Source organism: Leptonychotes weddellii, chromosome 16 (assembly GCF_054177405.1).
Source record: "Leptonychotes weddellii isolate Sample4059 chromosome 16, ASM5417740v2, whole genome shotgun sequence".
NCBI lineage: Eukaryota > Metazoa > Chordata > Mammalia > Carnivora > Phocidae > Leptonychotes > Leptonychotes weddellii.
Genome location: NC_138384.1, coordinates 49,827,367 through 49,838,596, shown reverse-complemented (window position 1 = coordinate 49,838,596; position 11,230 = coordinate 49,827,367). Strand labels below are relative to the sequence as shown.

General features: G+C 46.1%; 1 protein-coding gene across 5 annotated transcripts in view; it reads right to left on the bottom strand.

The window, feature by feature from the left end:
• LOC115939087 (zinc finger protein 792-like) overlaps positions 1-9,066 on the bottom strand; it is a 10,800-nt gene extending 1,734 nt beyond the window's left edge. The window contains exons 1-5 of one of the 5 annotated variants that reach the window (XR_014141094.1): positions 8,780-9,059; positions 5,842-5,968; positions 4,631-4,741; positions 2,264-2,305; positions 1,907-2,108 (exon numbers count right to left, since the gene is read on the bottom strand). Coding sequence is in view for 2 of the 5 variants with exons in the window: in XM_081807855.1 (XP_081663981.1) it covers positions 2,264-2,308; positions 4,631-4,741; positions 5,842-5,968; positions 8,780-8,812 (316 nt within the window). In the remaining 3 variants the exon portion in view is untranslated. Of the gene's footprint in view, positions 1-1,906; positions 2,109-2,263; positions 2,309-4,630; positions 4,742-5,841; positions 5,969-8,779 lie in introns of those variants that run through there. The other 4 variants (XR_014141093.1, XR_014141095.1, XM_081807856.1 and 1 more) reach the window with 4 other exon arrangements.
• Between the last annotated feature and the right edge of the window lie 2,164 nt (positions 9,067-11,230).

Sequence of the window (11,230 nt, the reverse complement as noted above, 5' to 3'; positions counted from 1 at the left end):
GTATACAGGATTAGTCAAGCACGTAAGAATCTTTAAAACAGAATAAAGGAACAAAGAGGGGAGTGCCCAGTGTGCTGTTTACAGCTGGCTTCCTATCTACTAAGCATCTTCTGCTGCCTACTTTAGAACTGACCACACACGTCCCAAGGGCATTTCACTCTGATCCTTTCGGGTTATTTTTAACCCTGCAATCTCGAGTTTTCTCAGAGATCTCGGAGTCTGAGCGAACATGCGCCAGTGGTCGCTATGGCGTTCTGTTTCCTACAGCACCTATAGGTTAACAGACCCACAAAACACATTTTGTACCCTTTTTTTTTTTAAGAAAAGATTTTATTTATTTATTTGAGAGAAAGAGAGCACAAGCACAGGGAGTGGCAGAGGGAGAAAGAGAAGCAGGCTCCCCACCGAGCATGAGCCCGATGTGGTGCTCGATCCCAGGACTATGGTATCATGACCCGAGCTGAAGGTAGACACTCAACAGACTGAGCCACCCAGGCACCCCGTATTTTGTATCCTGATTGTAATTAGTCTACCTTTTTAAAAAGATTTTATTTATTTATTTGACAGAGAGACATAGCGAGAGGGAACACAAGCAGGGGGAGTGGGAGAGGGAGAAGCAGGCTTCCCACTGAGCAGGGAGCCCGATGTGGGGCTTGATCCCAGGACCCTGAGCGTCGAAGGCAGACGCTTAATGACTGAGCCACCCAGATGCCCCTGTAACTAGTCTACCTTAAAGAACAAACCCATTTTTGAGAAAACTGATAAAATTCATCATTGAATTTTTCGTATTTATCATAATTTAAAATATTTTTATTCTGGGAGAAAGTTATTAGCATTATGAAAAAGCTCTTACACTTTAGAAAAGCATTCTTTAGTATGCACTGAAAAACATGATGTCTATGTTTCATGGGTAAAATAGCCCACTGGTATGTACAAAGGAAGATGAAACCAGAAAGACCATAAAAAACGATGGAAGACTGAGGCTCCATGAGAGTCTTTTCCACTTCTGTTTATATTTGAAAGTAGCCATTACTTATTCAAATGGTAGAATATGTCCTCATATCAGTAATTCTATATGGTGGGAAGAACGAATTTAAAGAGGGCACATGGAAACTTTAGTTTTTTGTTTGTTTGTTTGTTTTAAAGATTTTATTTATTTGACAGAGAGAGACACAGTGAGAGAGCGAACACAAGCAGGGGGAGTGGGAGAGGGAGAAGCAGGCTCCCCGCGGAGCAGGGAGCCCGACACGGGGCTCAATCCCAGGACCCTGGGATCATGACCTGAGCCGAAGGCAGACGCTTAACAACTGAGCCACCCAGGCGCCCCGAAACTTTAGTTTTGATGACTCAAAACATCAAAATATACATTTCAAATATGTGCATTTGTCAATTATATATCAAACTTTAAATTACAAATACTCAAATAGCATCACTCCCTTGTCATTCTACTGTTTTATCATATATGTTCTTGAGGTTATCTGTGGCTAGTGTATCAACAGGGTGAAGAGAACCGTGTGCTAGTGCCAACTCGTCCCAACCTCGTTTTCGGTTTGAAACTGGCCATCGTGGGAGAACTTATACCAAGGAAGTTGGCAAATGCTGCAAACTAGGGCTTAATTTATTGTATTGCTGAATATATCAAATGTCTACACCTAGAAAAGTGATGGAAAATATGCTACTAAATGGTATAGGTAGCCACTACATTGCACATGCCCCCAAGAAAAATTAAAGAAAAAAAATGACAGAATATTCTTCCAGTATTCAAAAACAATTATTCCACACAACAAAGAAGTTGCTCACATTACTGAAGAACAAATAAAATTCCAACATAAGTCTTTGTTGTTTCATCATCTTACGTGTTATTAAAGGGAAAATAACCAAATTTCATAAAATAGAAACTAGCCCGAAGTGAAGAATAGGCATTTTATTAAAAAAGATAAATAGAGGGGCGCCTGGGTGGCTCAGTTGGTTAAGCATCTGCCTTTGGCTCACGTCATGATCCCAGGGTCCTGGGATCGAGTCCCACAGCGGGCTACCTGATCGGCGCGAAGCCTATTTCTCCCTCTGCCTGCTGCTCCCCTTGCTTGTGCTGTGCTCTCTTTCTCTCTCTGTCAAATAAATAAATAACATATTTTTAAAAAGATAAATAGATGGCAAATACATGAAATAATGCTCAACATCATAAATCCATACGGAAATGCAACTAAAATGAATGAGATACCAATGCTTATTTTAAAACAGTAAAATTAAAAAGTCATCTTACCAGGCATTGACAAGGGTGTGAAGGAATTGGAAGTCTCACACACTGCTGGTGGGAGTACAAAAAGACACAACCATTTTAGATTACAGTTTGGCAGTATTTTTTAAAAAGTTATATATTCACCTACCCTATGACTCAGTGCACTCAGTCATTAATATAAGAAAAATTAAACATATATCCATAGAAAGAATTATAAACAAATTTTTACATCAGATTTCCAATAGCTGAACAGTGGAAATAACCAAAATACCCATAAACTGATGAATGGATAATATTGTTGACGACACATGAAATAAAAAGCATAAGAATTAAATAGTCCTATAAGCACCATTTATGAATCTCAAAGCAGTGTCAAGAAAACAGAAAAAAAGAGTAAACACTTTATGATCAATCATAAAATTCTAGAAAATGTAATCAGTTGTAAAGGAATGTAAATCAAAGGTGGCCTGGAGAGTCAAGGAGAGATTATAAAAGGGAATAAGGAAAAGACGCAGGTGACGGACATTCTCATCATCACTGATAACAAGGATGGTTTCCTAAGTGTTTACACATGTCAAAACTTACCATGTTGTATGTGAACTCTCCAGTGCTGAATGAGGTCAGATTTCTGGCTAAAAGATCTCCCACATTCTATGCACTCATAAGGCTTTGCTCCAGTGTGAACTCGCCAGTGTCAAATGAGATGGGTTTTGTGGCTAAAGAATCTCCCACATTCACTACACTCGTAAGCCCTTTCCCCAGCGTGAATTTGCTGGTGCTGAAGAGGTCTGTATTTGTAGCTGATGGCTTTTCCACATTTACTAAATCCATCAAGACCTTCTCCAGTGTGGAATCACTGGTGGTGAAGGATGTGAGTGCTCCTGAAAACTGTCCTGCATTCAATCCACTTGTGACTTATTCCACTGTTAAAGGGCTCCCCACAGTCAATGCTGCACTGTAGCTTCTCACCGCTGGGAGTGTCCAGGTGCTGGAGAAGGCCTGAGGTAGCTGGAAAGTCCTTTCCACACTCCCCACAGGTGAAGGGCTTCCCTGATACATGGAATCTGCAGCTCATCACAAACAAGGCACTGTTCACATCTATTCTGAAGATTTTCTCTCCACTGTCATGCTTTTGGTACTGGTGAAGGTTTGCACCAAACCAGAAGCCTCTGGATGCCCCACCCAAGTATGACTTCTGCCCAGAATATGCTGCTTGGCTCAGAAGGGTGCAAATCGTCTTTCAATACCAGGACACAGGGAGGCCTGGGTGGCTCAGTCAGTTAAGCGTCTGCCTTTGGCTCAGGTCCTGAAGCCCCACACTGGGCTCCTTGCTCAGCAGGAAGCCTGCTTCTCCCTCTCCAACTCCCCCTGCTCGTGTTCCCTCTCTCGCTGTGTTTCTGTCAAAAAATAAATAAAATCTTAAAAAAAAAAATACTGGGACACAATTCTCACAGAAATGAGTCTTTTGGATTGATGAGTCTGCCTTAGAAGTCCTGACCTGTGATACTCCTTCTAACAGAAACGCTCTGCTCAGAAGGTACTTCCTCATCCTCTGCTCCAAACCAACAATGTGAAAAGTAGAGAAATACTGATACAGTATATTTTAACTTTGCAGAGAGTGAAGTCCCATCAAGAATGTGTGTTATAGGGGTGCCTGGGTGACTCAGCTAGTTAAGCATCTGCCTTTGGCTCAGGTCATAATCCCGGAGTCCTAGGATCGAGTCCCACATTGGGCTCTCAGCTCAGCGGAGAGCCTGCTTCTCTCTTTGACCCTCTCCCCTCTCATGCTGTTTCTCACTCTCTCTCTCAAATAAATAAATAAAATGTTTAATCCATGGGAGTAATTTCAGAATGAGGCAGCAATGTGAAGGGAGGGCTGCTTTGCAGTACTGGGCCTCTAAAGATGAGAATGAGGGAGACCTTTTGAGACAAAGGGCACAAGTATGGGGTGCAACACAGGGAGGGGAGGCAGAATCACGAATTCACTCCTCTCCAACAGCCTTCAGCAGGAACTTGTTGTCTAGGGACAAGTCCGCGCTACACAGAATGATGGTTGTGTCCAGGCCGAGGGAAATACAAGTGGGACTGAGTATCTGGGTTTAAGGCTATGTGCATACCTCACAACACATTACGTGTGGGAGAACTGCAGACCGTGCAGTGGAGAGGAACAAATGATACATGGAGGTCAGAAACCTGGGGATGGCCAGGGAATGGAAGTCACAGATGAAATGTCACTCAGAATCAGAAAAGTGTCAAGTACGCAGAAAACAGTGTAAATGATGTGTCCAGTGGCAATGTACCAAAACACTGGTGAACACAGGGCAGGTTCCTGGTATGCTCAGAACACAGCCCTGATGTCACGCCCCCCACCCCTCACCAGCTGCCACTCACCAGGGCCAGGCTTCCTCTGAGACCATCCTGTCATATTCACCCTGTGAAGCAAGCAGGGCGCTCCCCAGACTCCCAGTTGTGTAACTACATGGGACCCGAATGAAGCAAGTCCTTAGGGAAAGACAGGACAGGTGAGTGGTCAGCACTGGCCCAGAGCAACTCAGGAAACATTAGACCACAGGAAAGAACATTACAATAAAATCTCAAAAGAGGGTCTTCCAAGAAAGGTCTATGGACCACAAAGGGGGCGCCTGGGTGGCGTAGTCAGTTAAGCATCTGACTCTTGGTTTCTGCTCAGGTCAAGATCTCAGGGTCATGAGATCAAGCTCTGTGTTGGGTTCCATGCTCAGCGGAAAGTCTGCTTGAGATTCTCTCTCCCTCTCCTTCTGCCCCTCCCGCTCATGCCCTCATGCACGTGTGCTCTCTCTAAAATAAGTAAATCTAAAAAAAAAAAAAAGAAATGAAAAAGAAAGGTCTATGGACCACGTAAATAGTGACCATGACAATGCTTACAATTCCTGATATAGGCAATCACAAGGAATCTTTAAAAGTTCTCATGACAAGAAAAAAATATTTGGAACTCTGTATGGTGATGAATGCTAATCAGATGTAATGTGGTAAGCATTCTGCAATATATACAAATATCAAATCATTATGCTGTACACCTGAAACTAACATAATGTTATGTCAATTACATCTCAATTTAAAAAAAAAAAAAAAGAAGGGGCAGGGGCACCTGGGTGGCTCAGTTGGTTAAGCGTCTCCTTTGGCTCAAGTCATGATCTCGGGGTCCTGGGATCGAGCCCCGCATCAGGACCTGCTCAGCGGGGAGCCTCCTTCTCCCTCTCCCCCGACTTGTACGCTTTCTTTCTGTCAAATAAATAAATAAATAAAATAAAAAGAAGGGGCAAAACCTGGGCCACAAGGTGCCATCGATCTGGACACAGTCACCCCATCAGGGAGAGAGTGAATGAAGTGAGGTCCATTAGGGTGGTTGCCAGACTCCAGACTCCTAGACCTTTCCCTGCACACTATGGGGTCACAGGTGTTAGGGCTGCTTGAGGAGTGCATTGCATGGGACAGGGCACACAGCTTAGCACTGGCACCCTTAACACATATGCCAAGGAAGTGGGAAGTTAGAAGCCCAAGGTTTGGTTCTGGGAGAGGGGGAAAGACAGTTCAGGGTACTGAGAGGAAAATGAAGGCCTTACCCATGGATGTTGTAAGTGCAAAGTTCTCTAGCATAACATTGTGGTACAGGAGCCTCTGTGCCTCATCAAGGAGCCCCCACTCCTCCTGGGAGAAGTACACAGCCACATCCTCAAAGGTCACACAACTCTGCCAATAATGGGACGGTTCATTCTACAATCAGCTTCTCTCCTAGGACCCCAAGTTCATCTACCCACTCATTCTTCCCCTGCTCACCCACCTCCTCATTTCCCCATCTCAGAGAAGAGATGCCCTGATGCCACTGATGCCCACTCTCTCCTCCTGGTCCCTTTGATCACTATATCCATCCACAGCAGCCACAGGTAGGTGGGCAGTTAGACGATACCTAAGCTCCGGGCCTGGCCTGCAGGGAAATACTCTTTCTCGTTAAGCAATTCTGCTAGGATCCCCCAGATCATACCCCTCAGACATAACTAAGGGTGTGGGCTCCCATTTCAATGCCAGGGCCCTCAGGCCTTCAGTTCCCACTCCCTCCCCCAGTTCTCCTTGCTCCATGTTATTCAGCACATGGCATATAGAGTGCTGGCAATTCAAACAGGATCCAGAACTACCCCATCTCCAGTGGCAGAGACAGCCCAGAATCCTGCTCTACAGCTCTCCCTGCCTGACTAGTCCTTGCTTCAACCTCAGCCACTCACAACCACCCATGACCCTCCTCCACTTGTGCTGTACTTGATGGGCTCTCGCCTGTCAAGCCTTCCTCTCTTCCTAACCCTCATTCAAAACCAGTGCCAGAGACCTTCCACCCCAGGTCCAGCAATTCTCCTACATGACCACTTGGCCCCTGAGCTTGGCCCCTGAGCTAATCCACGTGCCTGGCTGAAACTCCCTTGACACACCAAGGTCATGACAAAATCCTGGTGACCCCAGAGCACTGAATAAGCAGCAGTCCTGGCCTCACTGCCTCCACCACCCCTATGCCTCTGCATCTCATCCCTCAGAAGCCTTGGCCATCTGTACATGGTGGCCATCTCATACACTTCTACACTGTTCCCACCACCACTTCTGTCTTTCACTTGTGTTTATGATGTCTGCCACTCCACAAATAGGTGACCAAGCATGAGACCCAGCCCTCTGATCCCGCCCTCCCCTTCCTGGACTACTATTAACATCATCATGGCTGGGATTACCCTGCCTAAATGTGATCCACAGCAATTATGGACTGAGTGTATGCACCCTCCCAAAATCATTCGTTGGAGCCCTAACCCCCAGTGTGATGGTATTTGGAGGTTGGGGCTTTGGGAGGTTTAGATTCGGAGGGTGGGACCCTTCTAAGGAGAGAAAGATCTCCTGCTCTCTTCACTTGTTTGCACCAACAAAAGGCTATGTGAGGATACAGTGAGGAGGCAGCCATCAGCAAGACAGGAAGAGAGACCCTCACCAGGAAATGAAGCTGCCAGCACTTTCATCTTGGACTTCCTGGCTTCCAGAACTCTGAGAAATAAAGGTATTTTGTTTTAGCTGCCCAAACTAAGAAACACAGCTCCATCCTGGTCCACATTTTGCAGACCTGTGCATCCAGCTACCCATTTCTACTTCTACTCATTAGTTCTCTGAAACATCTCATATACTTAACATGGCCAAAACAAAACTAGTATCTTGAAGGAAAATTAATCCTATCACCGACTTCTACGTCCCAGTTGGAGCTTCTAGCCTTCCAGCTGATAAACCAAAAATCTTGCAGTCACCCCTGACTTCTACTATTTTCTCTCTCATCTTCAAAATCAGAAAATCACAGACCTACTAAAAAAAACTTGATTCAGAATCCAGCCACTTTTTCTACCTCCAAGGCCACCGCATTGGTCCACATCATCAACACTCACTGGACTACTGCAGTACCCTCTTCCCTGGTCTTCCTGCCACTTTCCTCACACCCCTAGTCTGTTCTCCACGGTGCAATCACAGGAAGCCCCATAAGAGCTTGATCAGATCCCTCCACTGCTCCAAACCTTCCATTGTTCCCATCACCTCCAGAATAGACACCCAACTTCTCAGGGTGCCATCCAGGTCTGGCTCCTGCCCCCTTGCTCTCTGTTCCCACAAGAAAGGACACTGAGGTTCCCTTATTCAGTTCAGTCTCCCCTCCAAGGGTCTGCACACACTGGTACCCATGCTGGGGCAACATTCCTCCACACCTCACTCCACTGGTTGCCAGCAATAGGAACCACTCCATATAACCTCTAGCCTGATCTGAGGACCCTGGGCTTAGAATCTGTTCCAGGTCCCCAGGCCCAAGGCCTGGAAGAATGATGTGAAGAGTTCCAGGACACCACAGTCACAAAGATCATGAGAGGGATCAGGACCAGTGAGGTTCTGGAACACCATCCACTCACTCACTTCTCTGGGTTCCCTAAGTGCTTCTATACTTGTAACAATCTGCATGAAGAGGAAAGTTGCGAGAAGCAGGTGACCGTGGCAGGGTTCCATGGGCTCCAGGCTCCCCTGCATCTCACCCAGCCCTGGAACCCAGTGACCTCAGGCTAACCTCTGTGCTTCAGTCTGCAGTGCTCCCCCCAGCTCTGCGACCCTGGACAAGAACTCCACTTCCGGGGCCTCTTTGTCTTCATCACCCCCACCCCAACCTGTTCACTCTCTTGAACAGCTTTTGGAAAGCTGTTAACACCCTAACACTGACTGTGTCCCTCTTCTGTACCCGACCCCCCAGGGCCCCAGGAACGAAGGTACGGCACCTCGGTCCGCCAGTCCGGGCGTGACTCCGCCTCACGCTCTCTGTCCCCCGAGGGCAGAATCCTCCCGCCTCAGCCCCCCTCCAGCCTCGGCCCCGGCCGCCCTCGGCCCGGAGCCCGCTCCCGCACGGGGCCCCCGCCCGCCGCCGCCTGCCTGGCCCGGACGCCGGGGCTGGGCCTTCGGGGTCTGGGTGGGGGGACGGAGGGGAGGGCCCGGGGGACGAGCGCTTACCTGAGCCGGGTCCCTGCGCGCGGCCGCCGCCATCGGACTCTGTGGCGGAGCGGACACCCGGACCCGCGGTCCCCGTCCCGGCGCGGGGCAGCCCGGGCGGCGTCGCCAGCCGCGGACCCCAGGGGACAGCGCCTCCTCTCGCGCCTTCCCGGTCCTGTTACCTCAGTCTCCACCGGCGCATCAAAGTGTGTCATTCAGCGACAGACCTAAGAGTAGCCAAAACAACCGCCACGAAGAGGACGCCGAAGTCCCGCCCCGACGTGATGCGCACGCACGAAGTTGCCCTTCTCAGGAGCCTTCATTAGCTACACGCCGACGGCGCCCGGCGCAGCGCCCTCTGGGTAATGTAGTTCTCACAGCTCGAAAAGCCTTGGCGCCGGTCGTCGCTCACCTGGAAACCCATGGGGAAGGACTGAGAGGGAGAGATACTGAGAGGTGGTGTCTCCAGCTTCCGGGTGGGGGAGGGCCTTCTCTCCTTCAAGGGGCTGCACTTAAGATTTATGAGGAGTGTTGTCTGCCACTGATCACCTGTGTTTTATCGCTTCTCGGCCTTTTGACTAAGATCAAGTGATCACCTGTGTTTAGAGACATTTCAGACTTCTTGAAGCTTAGCAGTCTCCTGAATTCTCAAAGTGTTATTTCAGATGCTCCCAATGACTATAAATCTGTTCTAGGGTCATTCAGACACAAAATGTATCCACCTAATAGTTTATCTTTTTTCTTTTCAAGTGCCTCTAGCTTGAAACGTTAGAGTCAGTTTTGTGAATTTCAGTATGCGGGGTCAAGAACAAAAGAAAAAGACTCCACACAGGGACAGAACAGAGAAGATACAAAAGGGATGTTAGGCTGCTGTAAAGCAGGAGGACAAGGGTGGAACTCTGTTTTGGGTTCCCACAGAAAATGACTCTCAATGATCGTGTCCAACTCTGAGGAACATGGGTTTTATATCCGTATTTCTTACTCCATAGCCTTAGATACATCAGTTCCTTTTAGGAATCTGACAACTATTTAAAGAGCCACTTACCAAATGTCATTTTGGAATAGGACAGTGTCTACAGTGTTCCCAATATGGGAGCACATGTGCAAAGGGGATACCATGAGGTAAGGTTTTGGGACACCAAGATCTCATCCATTTGATGGGAAGTTATTATCATTCCTACTGTATTGCAGGGAGGGTGTCTGTATGAGGAGTGCAATTATCTCAGAAAAAGTTGTGAAATGAAAATCACTGAAAACCATTAATAATGATTATGTAGTCATTCGAAGATAGTGGCAGGATAGCTCTGGGAAAACATCAGTAAAGGGTTGAAAAAAATATTCCTACTAACTTCCACTAGCAAATTATGCCTAGAAATGAAAAAAAAAAGGTGTATGCCAATAATGGCTATAGAAATGCTAAAAGAATACTCAGTAGCTGTGAGTTAAACACACCTTCTTACTGATCTTCACTTCATGCATAGTGGAGGCTTCAGACTGGGTATTGTGAGGATCAGTCAGTTTGGTCAGAGATGAAAGATGAACTCAGGCTATCAGAGAGAACACGGAAAAGTAGGTAACCCTAAAGCAAGTAGACAAGGGTGACATGTCTCTGGGTCCCTCAGAAACCATCCCAGTGCCTCTCTTTGTATTTATGTCCCAACCCAAACAAGCAGAATTGATTTTCAAGATAATATTTATGATTTGCATAATGTTCTATTCTTATAATTTGACACTTATCTGGAAATAGCACTTACCAAATTGTCACTTGCTGCCAGGACAGTGGCTGTTATGGTTGTATCGATGCACGTGTAGAAAATGAATATATGAGCCCTGAGATAGAGGTCTCTGTATCTGTGATCTCATCTCTTTCTGGGAAGTTATTATCATTTCACCTCTAATTGCTGTGACTGCATCTACATGAAGAGTTGAGATGATCTCTGCAAAACATTTGCAAAACGTGCAAGTCCCTGAATGCTACTGATATTAATGTTACCCATAAAAAGTGCCAGTAATACCAGGGAGGATACATATCTTTAATTATTGATATAATTTAAATATCAATAGCAGGTGACCAAAGGACCTTCTGTCCTATAAAATAAGGTAATGATGTGAGCAGACTACATTCTGGGTTCCTGGCTATCCTGAGGGTTTGTCTCCAAATGTGATGTCTTAAAAATCCTTGTGGATACTTAAAAATACCAGATTTGAGGGAGACACAGAGAAAGAGAATTAAGAAAACATTTCTAGTGTAGTAAAGATGAACAAGGAGGCAGTGGTGTCTCATTTTTTTTATTTCAATAAACATTTATTGAGCATATTGGTGTGTTAGTCTTTTTGGTGGGTTATGTCTCAGGAAACAAGACAACAAACCCTATCTCATGTTGCTTATAATCATATTAAGGATATTAATCAGAATAATAAAAGTAAATATAAACAACATAGTGTCTTTTAAGGGGATAGGTGCTTTGAAAT